The following is an 18,894-nucleotide window of genomic DNA, read 5'->3' as shown; positions in this document are numbered from 1 at the left end:
TTTTTTTCTTTGGCGTTGTTTTTTTTTTTTTCCTTTTTTTTTTTTTTCGTTGTTTTTTTTTTTTTCCTTTTTTTTTTTTTTCGTTGTTTTTTTTTTTTTCCTTTTTTTTTTTTTTCGTTGTTTTTTTTTTTTTTCTTTGTCGTTGTTGTTTTTGTTTTTCTCCACAAATATGTTTCCACAGACAATAATTAGCAGACAAACACATGTTTGCAATTGCACTGTATTGACTGGAAAGGCGGGTACAAAATAGTCTAAATCGGGGGTGGCACCCAGGGAGGGGGGCGTGTGTGTGGGTGTGTGTGCACGGGCTGGCACAGCTGGCACAGCTGGCACCTCCCTGCAGGGCCGTGCCCTCCGTGCCTCTGCACACTCACACTCACGCACAGCCGAGCAGGGGCTGCTCTCACAGGTGGCTTCTTTTGTCTAAATCTTTTCCTATAAAAGAAAAAAAAAAAAAAAAGTGAAATTTTGGTCGGTTTAAAGGTTCTGCTCCATGAAGGGGAAAAAAAAAAAAATCCACAAAATCTATTGTTTTTCACCTTTTCAGTCATTTCCTCGTGAATAAATATTATCCATTAAAAACCTTTAAAAAGGTGCTGCGATACACAGTGTTATATCTCCGTCGCTCCGCCGCCTCGCTCCAGCTGTGCAGGCGCTCCGGGGCACAGCTGGATCTGCCTGCAGCGCTCCTGCTCCTCCGCAGCCCCGTCCCGTGCCCGGTGCCAGCTGTATCCCGTGCCCGGTGCCAGCTGTGTCGGTGCCTGCTGCCAGCCGTGTCCGTGCCCGGTACCAGCCGAATCCATACCCGGTACCGGCCGTGTCCGCTGCCAGCTGTGTCCGTGCCCGGTGCCAGCTGTATCCCGTGCCCGGTGCCAGCTGTGTCCGTGCCCGGACCAGCCGTGTCCGTGCCCTGGTACCGGCCGTGTCCGCTGCCAGCCGTGTCCGTGCCCGGTACCAGCCGTGTCCGTGCCCGGTGCCGGGAGGGGACGCGCCGCCCCAGCCCGGCCCGGCCCGGCCCGGCCCGGCTCACAAGGCGGAGACCTTGACGACGTTGGGAACGTTCGTGGCGGGCCCCGGGCTGCCCGGGCCGGCTCTGCTCTCGCCCTCGGGCGTCAGCGCGGGCGGCGTGGGGATGCTGATGATGGCCGTGGTGATCTGCGCGCCTTTGCAGTTCGGCCTCAGCCCGTCATCCGCCTTCATGTTGAGGCTGGAACGACTGCAAAACAGATTTAGTGCTTGCGGTGCAGAGCACGGGAGCGGCGGTGGCTCTCAACCCGGGTTTTATTCAGCTGAAACATTCCGAGGCTCCGTTCGAACGCCCCCCCCGCTCCTGCAAGGCACCGTTTGTGTCTACACAGATTACACCGAGCCCTGGTAATGTTCCCCCTGCTTAGGAGACAGCTTTTCACAGGGCAAATTGCTCTGTTTCCATTTCCTTCTTGCATAATTCTGGTTTATTTAAAGGGACATCTGAATACACTGGCCTGTGTAGTGCATCTTTCCAGAGCACAGGTAGTTCTTTCTGAGAAAGATGTTGTCTTTCTTGCATTTCAAATACCTCTTTCATATTCACCGTCCCTTGATCTTTTCTATTTTATTTCTCTCTGCAGCAGTTTCAAGGATGTGACAGCTGGGAGCATTCTTATTAGATCTGCATCAATTGCATGCTATAATTAATTACAGGGGGAAAATGATGGGTTGATTTCTGTGCATCTGCACAGCTACAGCAGTCTGCTATTAGCAGCCCACCGTGTTCATTTTCGACACAAGGCTGTCCTTTCAGGATGTAAAGCTCCCGGGGAAGCTGCTGCTGCTGTTTGCTCACCCGGGGGTTGTTCCTGATCCCCCAAACACGCAGGAGCTGATCCCACCCCGATGCCTCGGCTGGGGCAGCCCCAGGGCCTGGCTGCTCCTGCCAGCCGTCACCAGCACACCCAGCTGGTTGCATTCCACACAAAAAATAACTGAAAAGCTTTTTGTTTTCCCTCTCTCCATCCTTGCCCAGTTTGGTAAGCAAGTGAAATAAGTGTTGACATTTAAAATATCACCGGCATCTGATTTAGCACCCAGAACAGCTGACTGACATTCCCCTGAATTACTGCTTCAGGTGCTGCCTTGAAATGTTGTCATATTGAAACTGAAATAGCTGGAGACTTGTTTTGTGCTTATTCATTCATAATTCATGCTCTGAAACGCCCTTCTGGCTCCAAGTAATCACTTGCTGCCCTGAAGGCAGCTTTGTTTCAGTTTCTACTTCCCTTTGATAGGAGCGGGGAGAAGAGGAATGGGACATTCAAAACCAGCCCTGGTGCACAAAACCTTAATGGGCTGAGGGGGATTTAGAAAGCAATTTAATATTTGCAGGAATTATATGGTGAATAAATGATTCTTTTTCAGCAATTTATGTACAAAATGAAATTTTAAACATTTTCTATTAAGGGACACTTTACCTGTGTCCTTTATGGCTTTTCAGGTCACAGCTACTTTGTCACCACGGTGAAATTCCTCTTGTTTGCTTCCCAGTGATGCTCAGAGTGGCAGTTTAGGCTTTTGGGCAATGAAAAGCAGTGGAGTGTCCCGGGGGACTCCCTCAGCCCTCGCAGAGCTTTGGCTGGCAGACGCTGCTGGCCCGTGGCTTTTGCCATCGTGCCCATTGCTCCTTTTCCTGATCTCCGCCTTCCAAGCTGCCCTGGGCTCTGCCTTAACCTGTTCCTTCCCAGGGCAGCCAGGAGCCACCGCCCTTGGGGCATCGCTGGGGGGACGAAGGTGCTGCCACCAGCCCTGCCCTGGCTGGAGAGCAGCCCTGCCGCCCTGCCAGCCCCACAGCTGGGCACAGCTGGGCACAGCTGGAGAACAGCCCTGCTACCCTGCCACCCTGCCAGCCCCACAGCTGGGCACAGCTGGGCACAGCTGGAGAATAGCCCTGCCTGCCCTGTCACCCTGCCACCCTGGCAGCCCTGCCAGCCTCACAGCTGGGCACAGCTGGGCACAGCCCTGCCCCCCTGCGAGCCCCACAGCTGGGCACAGCTGGGCACAGCTGGAGAATAGCCCTGCCTGCCCTGTCACCCTGCCACCCTGGCAGCCCTGCCAGCCTCACAGCTGGGCACAGCTGGGCACAGCCCTGCCACCCTGCCAGCCCCACAGCTGGGCACAGCTAGAGAACAGCCCTGCCAGCCCCACAGCTGGGCATAGCCCTGCCAGCCCCACACAGGGCACAGCTGGAGAACAGCCCTGCCACCCTGCAGCTGGGCACAGCTGGGCACAGCCCTGCCAGCCTGCCAGCCCCACAGCTGGGCACAGCCCTGCCACCCAGCCACCCTGCCAACCCCACAGTGAGCAACCTTCCACCCTGCCACCCTGGCAGCCTTGCCAGCCCCACACTGGGCACAGCTGGGCACAGCTGGAGAACAGCCCTGCCACCCTGCCAGCCCCACAGCTGGGCACAGCTGGGCACAGCCCTGCCACCCTGCGCCCCCGGCCCCCCAGCGAGCCCCCGTACCTGGTGGTGAGGGAGGGCTGCTCGCTGCACTGGATGTGGATGGTGCTGAGCTCCTGCATGCTGCGCAGCCGCGTGGCGGGCACGCTGCAGTTGGGCAGGTGCGCGCTCTTCTTGTGGCGCCGCGAGCAGCACGACGAGCCGAGCCCGGCCTGGCTGGACAGAGAGGGGCTCCGGGACGAGGGGTAGTTCTGCATGGAGCTCTCCATGCAGTTCTGCTCGAACAGCTGCTCGTCGATGAACTCGTGGTTCTGGCAGGGAGAAGCAGAGCTGTCACTGGCACTGCCACCGGCACTGCGGGGACACGGCCGGCCTGGGGGTGGCAGCCCCTGCTCTCTGCCCCTGCAAAGGGCTGCCCCGGGCACTCCTGGAGGACAGGGCTGTGCCCTCTCTGCAGCCGGGGGAGGTTCTGCTCTGCCGGGCAGCAGGGAACGGGAGGAGCTGCTGCGGCGAGGAAAGCGCGAGGCCGTCGCCGCTGCCCCGCTCGCACGGCCTGGCACGGTCACTGTGCCTTTGAGCTGCTGTTCATCTCCTGGCTGCAGCCCAGAACGGCCTCCAAAAGTCTGGAGTGCCACATGGTTATGAAAGCCCAAAGGAGCTCAAGCTCCTTTTCTTTATGCCTGGGGGCAGGGTTGTGTTTTATTTGGGTGACCACCTGGCCATGGAACGTGGCTCTTGGGCTCAAAGCATCCCTGCAGTGCATGAGCTGGGGGGGAATAAACACAGCAGTGAAGAGGGGGAAGTGCTCAGGGAGAAGGAAATTCGGAAAGCTGAATCTGTAAAGAGCTTTTGTGGTAAGGAACGAGAAATCCTGAAAGAAAGAACTCTCTTGTGTGGCTAAGAACACCCAGGCAGAGTGAACAGACCTCATCCAGTCCCTGTCGGTGTCAGAGGAGATGGGAAACAAAGCAACCGTGCTGAGAGCAGCCACCAGACCCCACTGGAACAAGAAACAACTCCCACAAGGAACAAGAGCACTGGAAAGCCAAAGGGAGCCACGTGCACAGACTGCCCAGGACAGGACCAGGAGGAGGAGTAAGCAAACACTGCCCAGACACGTCACAGCGAGCACAGAGAAAACAGCGAATTGAAAAGGAAATACCTTGATGGTGGAAGTTCGCACAGATAACAGGGGATCATCCACAAGATAGGACAATCCCTACGGGACAACATGCCAACAGAAGATAAAAACACAATTCATTGTCCATTCCAGCATCCACAGTTTAGTCCCAGCACTGCATCTCTCGCCTCAGCATTCCAGCTCAAGTTCGAATGGGCAACAGATCCTTCTCTCAGGCCCCTCAACCAGAACCCTTCTGACAATTCAGCTTTTGAGTGCTCTGGTCATGGAAACAGAGCAAAACCAGAACAACTTTACTTTGCTCTGATCCTCTGAGAGCCAAGGGCAAACAAGGGTTCAGCTGCTGATCCACAGATCACAGACTGGGATTGTTTTGCTGTTGTGGGCTGTGGGGTTTGACCAAACTCTGTGAAAACACAGAAGAAGGGTTTGGGTTGAAGGTCTGGGCTCGAGGTACTCAGCACTTGGAGAAAACACAGCATGTGAATGTCCAGACTCAGTCTGGGAGTTGGAATGGGAGGGAAAAAAAACCTCCTTTTGTTTGAGCCAACTCCATCTGCTGTGGGAATGTGACAAAGTAATCTCCGTGGTGGCAGCTACAAGTGCTCCAGGGTCACTTTGTCATCTGACACAGCAGATCAGTGGCCATTCACAGCCACTCGGCTGGAAGTGTGTGCCGGTGACAGCCCAGAGACCAGGCCAGTGAATAATGCACTTTGGGAATCCTCTGCCTGCTTTCAGGAAGGGTGAATTGCCCATTGAAACAAGCTTGCAACCATGGTACATTCCTCATTCCATTCCTGCGACTTGCTCACAAAATGACTCTTCAGTGTTTAAAGATGCTTTTACTGCAATGTAAATTTTCCGTGGCACAGTGTTTTAATAGATTATGTGAAGTGCAGGATCTCCACACAAACCCATTGAACCTTCTGGCCTGATAATTCCAGAGCAGAATCCAAACCTGCTGTCTGATTTGGTGCTGCACCATGGCAATAACTGGCTGAAGAACATGAGGGAAAACCCCTTTGTGCAGATTCTCCTTCTGAGTTTTAATCAAAATTCAAGTATCTCTGTTATTGCTGAAAAAGAGGAGCATTTGGAACGTTTTTGTCCATTGTCTGAGCAGGTTTGTGAGTTTGGCCAGCCTTTGTCAGTGTGCTGGGCTGGCACAGCCAGGCCTCCACGCTCATTAATTAGGGCACCTCAGCACTAATTAGGGCACACCTTGGCCCGTTTGGGTGGTGCAGCAGCTGGTGCTCAGCTGCCCCTGCAGGGTCGGAATTTCCAGAGCCTTTCCAGAAGGGCTCAGCCCCTGCCTGCTGCAGCCACTCTGCTCACGTTGGGCTGGAAGGGGCTCTGGGAACGGCGGCTCACAGCCCTGAGGGGTTTAGGCAGAAAGGTTTAAACTGAAGAGTCAGGTTGTGAAACATCTGCTGGTAATGTAACACTGAAATAGAGGATGAGCTGTGTAGAACAAACCCAGGAGCCATTGGCACAGGAAGAATCAGTGCACTGCCCTTGGCACGGGGCCCTGAGAGCTCCTTGGGCTCAGGTCACTGTAATTAATCACTCAGCTTCTTCCAGGGAATCTCTGAGCCCTAAGTGGTGCTTTTCCAGCACAAGCCAAACTATGGAGGTGAAGGTGATTTGTCTAAAAGAAGCCCTTGCAAGTCAGAAATCAAAAGTACACTTGATGATGGATGCAGATAGAAAAAGGCATGAATATTTCAAGTGTTAACCTCTCTCCATTCTCCCTAGAATGAATCATGGTACAGATAATGTGTTCCTTTACTGCAGAACTTTTTATATAAACCTGGAAGCAAAACATATGTATCAAATAAATATCTGAAATGTTCCCAAAGACTTCTCACACACAACCAGTCACAGATGCAAAATAAAACTCTGGCTCCCAGCACCTTGCAGGATGCAAAGAGAGCAGTCATGCTGTACAAACTGGCTTTGGGATAAATCACCTGCCCTTGCAAGCAGAGATGGGAAAAGATGTGTGCCACCTTTAAAGCCCTGGGCAGAGCTCCCTCTCTGAGCCACCCCCAGGGCTGAAGGTTCTTTTCCCAGCCCTGGCTCTGGTGCCAGGCTGTGGCTGGGAGCCCCCAGCAGCATCTTCCCCCCTCAGTGCTGCTCAGCCCTGTGATGTGAAGGGAAATGCGCTTTGGGTCCTTCAGGGGCACTGAAAAAATGAAAACTTCTTATTCTGAGATCTCCCTAACCCCTGGCTGAAACCTGTGTGTGCTCACAGGGAGCTGCTGCTGGCTCTGCGCAGGGGTGGGGGACTGGGAGCAACAGAAAATCCCATTTTTGTCCATGTGCACGGGAATTCCTGCTATCATTTCACAGACAGTGAGGCAGAACCCCCTGCAGGCTGTTCTGGGGAGCCCAGGAGGGGTGCCAGGCTGTGCCAGGGGTGCCCCCAGAGCTGGCACTCTCCTCCCGGGCCCTGCTGGTACTTACGGTTGTTTTTTCCAGGCAGTGCAGCAGATGGTGGTGTTGGCTCTCGATTAAGGAGGTGCCTTTGGTCATGTGCTGCTCCTCCTCGGTGGATCCCTGAACAGCAGAGAGGGGAACAAAGCCCACACAGGTGTAAAAGCAGAACAGCCAGAGCCAGCAGCACAGCAGGAGCTGTCACGGGGGAAGGACAGGGGAGCTGCCAGCTCTCAGGTTTTCTCCTGGCTCTCAGGAGGTCTCCTCAGGTTTTTTCTTAACGATTTCTCCTGTCCAGCCAGGTGGGATTTGATTCCCAGTGTGCTGCTGGGTATCCACAGCAAGGGAGGGAATGCAGGAGGGCAGCTCAGTTACCACGGCAGGCAGCAGAAAGGAACCCAAACTCTCCCAAAATACAGAGGCTGCCAAGGCTGCCCTGCCCTTGGAAGGGCAGCAGACACCCCTGCAGGCTGAGCCAGGGCAAAGCAGAGCTGTGCTGCTGCCCTGGGCAGGGCTGGCCTGGCACAGCTCGGGGCAGGTGCACAGCAGTGCCACAGCCAGGGTTGGGGGTTCCAGGGTATTCTCCTGCTGCTGCTGGAGCTCTGCCCTGACCCAGCACGCCTCGTGTCTCTGAGTGAGCTCCTTCAGCCACACTGAACTGGAGCACAGCCAGTGCTGCGGGAGGCTCCGCTGCCTCGGGAGGGAGGGGGGCCAGTAGTGCCGAAATCTGGGAGGAAAAAATGGATGTGCGTGGCTTGGAGAGGAAATGGGGGGCACCACATGGTGCCAGGACATTGCCTGTTGCTCTGGAGGGATCCAGCTCGGCCATGGGGACAGAATCACATTCAATGCCCCGTGTCCCACTGCTGCCCCGCAGCTGGGCACAGCTGGGCACAGCCCTGCCACCCTGCCAGCCCCACAGCTGGGCACAGCCCTGCCAGCCCCACAGCTGGGCACAGCTGGGCACAGCCCTGCCAGCCCCACAGCTGGGCACAGCTGGGCACAGCCCTGCCAGCCCCCACACTGGGCACAGCTGGGCACAGCCCTGCCAGCCCCACACTGGGCACAGCCCTGCTGCCCTGCTCTGGGTGCCACCCCCAGGCTGGGATCCCTCAGGGGAGGAGCAGCTCTGAGCCTGGCAGGTGCCAAGGCACAAGTGAAGTGGCACACTAAGGGAGCTGACTTCCTGAGCACAGAATGAATGGATTCCTGTGGGAATGCATCTCAGGCAGGGGATGGGTTTTTTGTTGCTGTTGTTTTGGAAGATGAACATTCCCAGACGTATTTTTAGAAGTGGCCTTAAAAAAAAAAAAAAAATCAGTTCCATTCTTCTTCTTAAGAAGCTCCTGATGAGGTAACGCAGGCAGCAGGCCCTGCTGGCTCCTGCTGGGATGACTGGCTGCACTGGAGGCTGGGCTGGAAGCCCCAGAGCAGAGATGGTGCTGCACTAAAGCACCAGGAGAAGAGAGAGGAAGAGCACGTACTGCAGACAGCACCTTTTTGTGGGGATTTGCCTGAGAGGAAAACGAAATGGGTCTGAAAGCCCAGGCAGGAGAGCCAGGGCAGCTGAGAAGGGCTGGCAGCACAGCCCAGGCTCTGCCCTGCCTGCTGTGCCAGGGCTGGGCTGGGCCCTGAGGGACAGGGCTGGGGGTGCCAGTGGCCAGCAGGGCCAGGGATGGGCACCTCTCCTCGTCCTGGCACCTCTCCTCATCGTGCCACCTCTCCTCGTCCTGGCACCTCTCCTCATCCTACCCCCTCCCCTCTCCTGCCACCTCTCCTTGTCCTGCCACCTCTCCTCGTCCTGCCACCTCTCCTCATCCTGCCACCTCTCCTCATCCTGGCACCTCTTTGTCCTGCCACCTCTCCTCGTCCTGCCACCTCTCCTCTCCTACCACTTCTCCTCTCCTGCCACCTCTCCTCTCCTGCCACCTCTCCTCATCCTGGCACCTCTTCTCTCCTGCCATCTCTCCTCTTCTGCCACCTCTCCTCATCCTCCCTCAGCAGGAGCCCCTGAGCCAGCCCAGGTGGGCAGTGGGCTCTGGTGGCCAGGGCCAACACCCCGGGCACTGGCATTTTGGCATTTTGGGAGCAGGGACCCTGCAGACGTGGACCCTGGCTCGCTGCAGGCAAACGAGGTCTGGGTGTTGAGCAGAAGGTTTGGCTGCACTGGGGAGCTGCTGGGGAACAGAGCTGTGCTCTTCCAGCAGGGCTGCCCCTTTGGCAAGGCTTGGTGCCAGTCCCCGTCCAGTTTGCTCCTGGAGGATGTTCAGGGAGCTGCTGCTTGCTGGGGGAGGCTGCAGCACGCTGTGGTGCCATTTCCTAAATCCAAAATTCTTGTGCTTCACCTCGATTTTAGTGCTCCAGCCCTGGTGAACTGGTTCAGGGGCTGGCCTGGCCCTGCCCAGTGCTGATCTGGGGCTTGTGAAAAGGCACCAGAGCTCCCAGCCTTCTGTTCCTGGGATATTCACCTCCTGGCACTGCAGCTAAAAGGGAATTTCAGCTGTACAAGGAGATTAGTGCTAAGAGGATATGTAGGCTGCTGCCATGGGAAGGATCTCACCATCCCTTGAGCACTTTTGACATAAAGCCCACTAAAAAAACCCCTAAATGAGAAGAAAACAGTCTGAGTGCTTCGTGTCTGGATGGCAAATGCCACAAATGCACACGTTGGTGGAGCACGAGCCTGCGCTCTGGCTGGGAGCTGATCTCCTTCCTGCTGCTGTCCTGGCATGAATCCTTCCCTTCCTTCCCTTCCCCTCCCTCTGCTGGAGCCCCCTGGAGCCCCCTGGAGCCCCCCAGCCCCTCAGAGAACTCGTTCTGCTCTCTGTGGCCCCTCCCTGGGCACAAAAGCAGGGGTGTGTCCCAGGGAGAGGGAAACTGAGGGTTAGGTCCCAAGTGAGGCTGCACAATGAGTTCTAGGTGGCTCTGGGGCTCAGGCATTCTTCATCTCTCTCTTTGCTCCCCACGTGCATGAAAGGCTGATTTATTTGCAACGAAATCCATGAAATATGCTAATACCTGCTCTGGTGTTGATCAGGCTTAATGTAATAACCTCCTCTCGTGTCTGCTGCTTCTGCTGAGCAATCTGAGCACTTAAAACTTTCCTCCTCCTGAGCAGCCAGAGGCCTCCAGAGGCCTTTAAAAATAAACCCAGCACCAGGCAGCCCGAAAGAGGAGCTAGGGAATATTTCCCTGTCCTGTTGGAGATGATCAGATAGTACATACTATTCCTAAGAAATAAATGGAGGGCAGTGGATATTTATATATATATATATATATTATATTTATAGTGTGGGCTGTGTAAACCAGCCCAGCTCCAGCAGCTCTGTCCCAGCTCACAGAGCTGCAGGGCTCTGTCCCAGCCCAGGGAGCTGCAGGGCTCTGTCCCAGCTCACAGAGCTGCAGGGCTCTGTCCCAGCCCAGGGAGCTGCAGGAACAGCTCCTGTCCCAGCCCAGAGAGCAGCTCAGGAAACCTTCCCTGCCCTGCAGCAGCTGGGTTCCAGCTGTGCCTGTACCTCATGTGGGACCCTGAGTGTGACCCCACGTGTGACCCCACGTGTGACCCAGTGGGGTCATCTGCATGGGACCCTGAGTGCCACCTGGGCACGAGGGAGAGCTGGCAGCCGGGAGGGGCTGGCAGGGGCAGGAACAGGGGCAGGGGCAGGGGCAGGGGCAGGGACAGGGGCAGGAGCAGGGACAGGGACAGGGGCAGGATCAGGAACAGGGGCAGGGGCAGGGGCACTCACCGGGAGCTCCAGCGCCTCGTTGAGCAGCCCGTTGCGCTTGCTGTGCAGGTAGGCGTTGGAGCTGCCCGTCTTGGCCACGCGGATCCGCGCCAGGCGCGCCTTCTGCGGAGACACAGCGGGGACAGGGACACGGGTTAGTGACACGGGGACAGGGACATGGGTTAGTGACACGGGGACAGGGACAGGGGACAGGGACACGGGGACAGGGGACAGGGACAGGGGACAGGGACACGGGTTAGTGACAGGGGGTCAGGGACAGGGGGACAGGGACAGGGGACAGTGGGGTCAGGGATGGGAAACAATGGGGTTAAAGATGGAAACAATGGAGTCAGGGATGGAAAGTGACACGGGTTAGTGACACGGGGACAGGGACACGGGTTAGTGACACGGGTTAGTGACACGGGGACAGGGACACGGGGTCAGGGACGGGGGTCAGGAACAGGGGGACAGTGTGGGGACAGTGGGGTCAGGGATGGGAAACAATGGGGTCAAGGATGGAAACAATGGGGTTAAGGATGGAAACAATGGGGTTAAGGATGGAAACAATGGGGTTAAGGATGGAAACAGTGGGGTCAGGGATGGATACAATGGGGTCAGGGATGGGGGAACCAGAACGGGGTGCTGCAGGCCCCTTTGTGCTTCCCAAAGTTCATTTTTGGCTGGGATGCAGAGCACTGGAGCCTCGTCCTGGCCGTGCTGGGGTCACAGGGCCGTGGGTGCTCTGCAGGTGAGGTGCCTCCATTTCTCACCGTGCCCCCACACCCTCTCTCCAGACCCCTCTCCGTGTCCCAGCTCTGTCCTTGTCCCCTGCTCTGCTCGGGCTGCAGCACAGGGACAGGGGCCCTCGGTGGCCCTGCAGTGGCACTGCTACTTCATCAGCTCTGGCACCTGATAAAATGACTGTCCAAAAATACACCTCTCCATGGGGACTAGACAGGTGATAAAAGCAGTCCAGAATAACCAACAAGAAAAACTAAGACCCTACCTCTTCCTTTTTGATTATTTTGGATAATTCCTTTTAGCATTTTTGTTTTTCTTTTCAATTGCTGCCTGCTTCTCTGTCAAGCGATTTGCCTTTTTTCTTTTTTACTGTTAATTTATGACTCAAATGCCATTAAAAGTAAATACATTAAATAGCTGCAGCTATTAAAAAATAATTACATTGTGCTGTAGTTTAAAATGCTGCATAATCCCTTAAATAACATGGAGCTCATGATTTTCCCTCCTAATTAGAGGTGCTAATGGGTAAATGCTGTAGGAAGAGGAAAGGCAGGAGGCAAATATCTGCAGTGGGTCCAGAGAGTGGAGCCATTGCAGGAGCTCCATGCCTGTCCAGGTGTGAGCCACTCTGGCCCTCAGTGCTGGAAATATTTGAGGTATTTCTTTAACCTCAAGACCTTGTGCCCATGCAGACAATTTCTCGGGCAAAGACACGCACAAGGTAAAGTTTGCAGCTTTAATTGGGTGACGCAGACTATGACCAGTCTGAAAAATAGGTCTCCTTTAGGTCTCCCAGAATGGGGACATCTGAAATTGGCTTTATTTTCTATACCTCACCTAGATTTCCCTGTCCCATTTTAAGGCTGAGTCTCCTGATCAGTGTGAGAGTGAGATCTCCGTGCTGGGCCGAGGCGCTGCCTGGGGCAGGGGCAGGGCACGGGCGGAGAGCGCAGCGAGGCATGGAACTGGATCTCTGCTTTTCCCAAACTGCTGCGATGCTCTAGGCCCTGGAAAGGACTGGCCTCAGGCTGTAACCTTGGAACTGGATCTCCGCTTTTCCCGAACCCTTTCCCAAGCTGCTGCGATGCTCTAGGCCCTGGAAAGGACTGGCCTCAGGCTGTAACCTGGAACAGAACCCCTGGGGAAGGGGAAGGGGGGCTGTGGGACAGAGCTGGGATAAACACCGAGCAGTATTTCCTTTTGCAGGAACACGGCATTGTCCCTCTGCTCCTGATAATTACCTTTCCATTAGGTGGTTTCTTCTAAACACAAGCATGTGCCTTTGTGTGTCTGTTCCTTACACAGGGATCTCTCTCCTCTAATCAGGAGTGGATTTGGGGTTTCTCCAGGGATGCTCTGATGGTCACCACCACTCTGTGCCTGATACAATATCAGCTCCTTGGCTGGAGGAATTGCCAGTGCCCAGCTTACCTCACCTGTAGCAGGGAAGGTTCATCCTCATCTCCAGTTCAGTCAGTTGTTAAAGTGGATTCAGTCTCAGGCTGTTGTAATGAACATTATTCCCTTTGCCTCCAGGCTAGCAGGGGATCAAATATTAATAGCTGTTCTCCGTGTGGAGTGGAGATGGTTCTGAGGTCTGTTCCCTTTTCCTTTTGAAACAGGGCCACTTGCTATCTAAATAATTAAGCCCCACAGCTTTTGTAGTTTAGAACAGACGTTGTTATTTTAAAAATGTCAGTGGGGCAGGACAGAAGTTAATCCTGCTCTCTGACACAAAGGATTGGCTGGGATCGTCACAGCGCCCAACTCCAGGTCCCCATCGTGATTACATTTGGTAGATATCTTGATTAACTCAGCTAGAGAAGTTAATTAAAATTGGTGCCTAAAATTGGTTTGGCCCTCCAGACAGTTTCCTCCATTGGACTAGAAGCAACTTTGAAACAAAGCTCAGGTTTTTCTGTGACTGTCTGTGTGCCAACGTGAATTCTCTGGAAGCGTCTGTCAGGTGGCACAAGCTCTGCCTGGTCCTTGGGCACCTGTGCTGTGTCTCTGTGGGCTCTGGTGCTTTGATCAAGCCTGACAGCAAAGAAGGGTTTGAGATCTTCCAAATTCTGCCAGTTTTAGCACATGTGGGCACGTTTTTGTCGTCCCTGTCCTGCAGAGCTCAGCGCTCCCGGCCTGGGCGCAGGAGATGGGCAGGTGTGGTTCTCTGGCCTCTGCTGCAAGCATCATTCTGGGGGGGATGGCTGTCTTCTGCATCCTCTCCCCCAAATGTGACAGACTAAAGGTCACCAGGGCCGGGCCTGAGATCACTGTTACTGAAATAACCCCTGCACAGGAGGCTAAAAAAGGAAAAGCAAACGGCACACTGTGTCTGCATGGAGATGGGGAGAGGAGTTGCTAGGAAACCACAGGATCTCAAAATGCATATGACCTAATCTGGAAGATAATTTATATGATGAAAATAATAATACTAATGACAGCCACTTACAGGTTAGAATGATTAATTTGGTTATCTTGGAGCCCACGTGTTCCTCAGAGCAGGATGGAAGGCAGGGCTCACTGGGCTTTGCTGGTTTTTCAGAAACTGGAGGCTCAGAACGAGCAGGAGGGCAGTGAGGACCTGCACAGGTGGGGAGGGTGCAGCATCCTGGGTGTCTGCACTTCCCAAGGGCACTGGCAGAGGAGGGAGAAGAGCCTCAGTTCATCCTGTTGCTTTTTGGAGAAGTGCAGGGAGCAGGAGCTGCTGGCTGCGAGGAATGCTTACCAGATGGCAGGCTCAGGAAACAGCTAATTATTATTTATTAATGATTTTCATCCAGTTCTTATGGAGATAACGCTCACTCTTGATTTATGTGGGATAGAAAACTATTAAGCTACAACCTATGACACGATTCCATATTTGCCAGACAACTTCAGCTTCCCAGACCTTCTGTCCTTGGCAAGCAGGGAGTGCAGCACCTGCAGCAGCATGTCAGGAACTCTGCAGCCCCTCTGGAGCTTTTTGGCATTATCCCCCTCAGGAAATCTGGGCTCAAAGCACAGCTCTCCTGGTCTGGCTGTGCAGAGCCACCCCCACCCCGTGTCCAGGTGCTTTTGGGTCTCTGCAAACCCTGCACATCTGGGGTGCTCACACCTTAACCAGCTCCCTCTGAGCTGTCCCTGCCAGGCCACAGTCCCTCCTCGTGTCAGCTGTGCTCTGGCCATGTCCATCTCCATCTCCCTTTACTCCTAAAACCACACCACGAGGTTTCCTGCCAGAAAGTGCAGCTACTCAAGATAATTAACCATGTTTTACATGCTAATTCCTCAATAATTAATAGTTTGAGTGTTATTTAAGGCTGAAGTGAAGCTGCTCTCCAAAGTCACCAGTGGAGTGGTTTGGATCTGGTTTTTTATTCTCAAGGTGAAATATGAAATATTATTTATGATAGATATATGATTTTCTTGCTTTTGTCTGCATCTGTTGTTTGGGGTTTGGATTTAAATCCTGGATGGAAAGGACTTGGTTGATTCTGGAAGATGGGAAAGGTGACAAGCAGATGGCAGAGTTAAACACAGCACAGCCCTGCTACAGGATCTAAGAGGAACTTTTGCTTCTCCTTTTCGCCTCTTTTATTTTCTCTAAGAAAGAAAGTATGCACACTTGGATTTTACTTCCTCTCAAATCTTGACATTAAATGGCTTTTGAGCCAAGTTCAAATATTCTGTCACTTTTGCTTTGGGGGAGATGTTATAGAGCTGCATATGGAAATTAGGCAGTGTAGAACTCATTATATTCCTATATAATTTGATAGAACCACTTGCAGTCAGACCTTGATCTTATTTTGGGCCTCTTCATTACTTTCCAGAGATGAAAGATTCCCCTCTCCTCCTCTGTGCCTCTCCTTTTAATGCTACCTTACCCTTGGCACCATTAAAGCAACAGAACATCATTTCCAATGAACTTTATCGTTTAATCTTTTCCAGCGCCGAGGAACATCATGTTCAGGCTATTTATAGAACAATGCACAGAATATGGGGTTTAATGGATCTGGGCCTCCACCAGCCACAGATGTCCTGGCTGATTGAACAGGGACCTTTGAGGGGTCACACTGTGCAAGACTGGCAGGGTGGTCAGGCAGCCCTGGAGCACGGGGCCTGTCCCCTCCTCTTGGAAACTCCTCTTTGTACATCCAGATCTCGAGCTTGACAAGCTCTGGCTCAGATTTAGTGAAGCTCTCACTCCTAAGGGATATTTGTTTCAGGAATTCGTTCTTCTGTTTAGAAAGTTCCTCCTGATTTCCAGCCCGTGTTTTGTGTGTGTATTCACCCAGCCAGGCTCACAGCCAGACCTTGATCGGGTAAGGACTGACCTCATGGACAGCTTTCCTTGATTGAATTATGCTTTACACAGTTGCTGCAGCTTGGCTGAAACTCAAAGCTTCCTCTCTGCTGAGGTTCCCACAGCAGCAGCCCAGCTGAGTGACAAAACTCCTCTCTCCCCTTCTCTCTCCCTTCTTGAAAGAGCAACAAAAGAAATTCCTGCATACACTTTTTTATAGCACGAATGCTGGAGCAGGCTTTTAGAGCTTGGGTCAGAATTGCTCCAAGGATGCATTAAAGAGGTGCCCAGTTGTAGAGGGAATAATCTGGAATAACTGGAATTGGGGTGTAAATCAGGGTGTCAGTACTTGTCGAGAAACTTATTACTTAAAAAAAAAAAAAAAACACAAGAAAAGTCCCTCACGTTTTTCTGCATCATGGGTAGATGCTGCTGTTCTGCTTTAGTCCAAAATAAGTCTCAGTTTCAGTGCAAGCCAAGCGTGATGAGAGCTGTCTGCCTGTGATTTATCTGTCTGTCCTTCCTTATCTGTGTTTTCAGAGCTCGCTTTTATAACATCTTTCACGCAGCTCACACCCCCAATTAATTAATTAGTAACGAAGTATTCAGGGGCTGGAGGAATTCACAGGGTTTGATCTGTGTCACATGCCAGGTGCTGGCCCTGACGGATGAGCACTAATGGCTGACATCCCTGATGGATGAGCACTAATTAATTAATGCTGGGGAGCCCTGGCAGCTCAGGGAGGCAGCAATGGCTCAGGGGGTGCTGCCAGCACCTGGCTCAGGGTGGTCACCCTGTGGGACAGGTCCCTGCAGGTGGCACTGGGGGCTGACCCCAGCTCCATCCCCTTCCCCACCTGTGGCATTCCAGCCCTCGCTGAGCAAAGTGCTCCTTGCTGGAGCCAGAGCTCCTCACAGGGCACCCAGGCCGTGTCAGGGCCGCCTTTCCTGCTGCTCCTGAGATGTGGGACACAGGTGGCACGCACCAGGAACAGGGACACCGGGGCTCAGGTCACCCAGCAGGGCCCTGGGGCTGTCACTCGGGTCCTCTGCACTCCAGGCTGTGCTCTGAGACACGATGTGAAACTGGAAATAAATGTGGAGCAGCTTCTGGGGAGGTGTGGGAGGCATTCCAGCTGGGCATCGGGCCGCTGTTGGCAGCAGCCGTTAATATTTGGATGTATGGGCTTGCTTTGGAGCTGAACCCATAAACCTGAGCTCTCTGATTTCAGCCCTTCCTTTCAGAGCAGACAGCTCCTTGTCTTATACAGTCTGGGACTCGGGGAATTTGGAATAGCTGAACTGATGGAAAATGTTATTTTGCTTTCCTCAGTGATATGAGAGAAAAGAGGCAGGATTCCTGGTTGGCTAATTTATTTGTTGGGTTTTTTTCCCCTGAACTATTAAGGGATGTGACAAAGAGAAAGAGGTACCTAGCCCAGCAAAAATGAAATATCTTCTAAAAAAATAATAAAAAAGCTTTTTTTTCCCCTGTCAAAGACTATCAAATATCAACATCAACAAAAACGTATTCCACACAGATTCGTTCTGGTTGAAAAAAACATGTTCTTTAAATGTCAGCCAGCTCCAGTTTTAACCTCATTGTTTCTCTCTCCCCCCAGGCCCCCCTGTCAAAGACTATTAAATATCAACATCAACAAAAACATATTCCACACAGATTCATTCTGGTTGAAAAAAAACATGTTCTTTAAATGTCAGCCAGCTCCAGTTTTAACCTCATTGTTTCTCTCTCCCCCCAGGTTCCCAACCCCATCCCCTGCTGGCACTGAGTCACGTTCTGAGGCTGAGCTCTCCTTACAGCTCCCCTCACTCCTCCTGGCCCTTCTTTTCCACGCTCTGAAGTTCAGTAACCCACCTCCAAAATCTAGGGTGTCAGCTGAAAAAGAGAACATTTCAAAGCTGACTCCCCTGCTCTGTGGCAAATCAATGATTACAATGGCCTGGTTATTGACAGGTGTGTGGGCTGTCTTCCTCATGGGTACGGGGATGACACAAACCCAGAACTCAGCCTTTCCCAGCACCACTCCCTCTCTGAGCTCTGCTGCAGCTTCCAGAGGTCTGGAACAGGCTTGTTTCTACATCCTCCTGAGGAGCAATCAGACATTTGTGTCCCTGCTCTTCCTTCCTTTTGGCTGGAGCCCCTTGGAAGCATCTCCATAGTTACCTCTTCCTCAGCTGCCTGCGTGCCACCATCTCCTGAGGAGATGGGAGAACCTCCCTCCATCCCTAAATCCCCATGGGAACCTCCCTCCATCCCATGGGAGAACCTCCCTCCTTCCCTCCCTCCCTCCCCATGGCAGAACCTCCCTCCTTCCCTAAATCCCCATGGGAGAACCTCCCTCCATCCCTAAATCCCCATGGCAGAACCTTCCTCCTTCCCTAAATCCCCATGGGAACCTCCCTCCATCCTATGGGAGAACCTCCCTCCATCCCTAAATCCCCATGGCAGAACCTCCCTCCATCCCTAAATCCCCATGGCAGAACCTCCCTCCATCCCCATGGCAGAGCCTCTCTCCATCCCTAAATCCCCATGGCAGAACCTCCCTCCATCCCTCCATCCCCATGGCAGAACCTCCCTCCATCCCTAAATCCCCATGGCAGAACCTTCCTCCTTCCCTAAATCCCCATGGCAGAACCCCTCCATCCTATGGGAGAACCTCCCTCCATCCCTAAATCCCCATGGCAGAACCTCCCTCCATCCCTCCATCCCCATGGCAGAACCTCCCTCCATCCCTAAATCCCCATGGCAGAACCTTCCTCCTTCCCTAAATCCCCATGGGAACCTCCCTCCATCCTATGGGAGAACCTCCCTCCATCCCTAAATCCCCATGGCAGAACCTCCCTCCATCCCTCCATCCCCATGGCAGAACCTCCCTCCATCCCTAAATCCCCATGGCAGAACCTTCCTCCTTCCCTAAATCCCCATGGCAGAACCTCCCTCCATCCCTAAATCCCCATGGCAGAACCTCCCTCCATCCCATGGCAGAACCTCCCTCCATCCCTAAATCCCCATGGCAGAACCTCCCTCCATCCCTCCATCCCTATGGCAGAACCTCCCTCCATCCCTAAATCCCCATGGCAGAACCTCCCTCCTTCCCTCCCTCCC

The 18,894-nt window shown here is 53.5% G+C and overlaps 1 protein-coding gene across 2 annotated transcripts in view; it reads right to left on the bottom strand.

Moving 5' to 3' along the window:
- Nucleotides 1–1,026: 1,026 nt before the first annotated feature.
- Nucleotides 1,027–18,894, bottom strand: part of KCND3 (potassium voltage-gated channel subfamily D member 3) — a 96,385-nt gene continuing 78,517 nt past the window's right edge. Inside the window, exons 4-8 of one of the 2 annotated variants that reach the window (XM_041427069.1) lie at nucleotides 10,763–10,864; nucleotides 7,047–7,139; nucleotides 4,599–4,655; nucleotides 3,500–3,747; nucleotides 1,027–1,216 (exon numbers count right to left, since the gene is read on the bottom strand). In XM_041427069.1, the coding sequence (XP_041283003.1) occupies nucleotides 1,027–1,216; nucleotides 3,500–3,747; nucleotides 4,599–4,655; nucleotides 7,047–7,139; nucleotides 10,763–10,864 (690 nt within the window). The remainder of the gene's footprint in view (nucleotides 1,217–3,499; nucleotides 3,748–4,598; nucleotides 4,656–7,046; nucleotides 7,140–10,762; nucleotides 10,865–18,894) is intronic. The other variant, XM_041427068.1, reaches the window with a different exon arrangement.

This window comes from Onychostruthus taczanowskii, unplaced genomic scaffold (genome assembly GCF_017590055.1).
Source record: "Onychostruthus taczanowskii isolate IOZ18803 unplaced genomic scaffold, ASM1759005v1 scaffold97, whole genome shotgun sequence".
NCBI classification, from domain to species: Eukaryota; Metazoa; Chordata; class Aves; order Passeriformes; family Passeridae; genus Onychostruthus; species Onychostruthus taczanowskii.
Note: the sequence above shows the minus strand (reverse complement) of the source record. Positions and strands in the feature narration are given on the sequence as shown.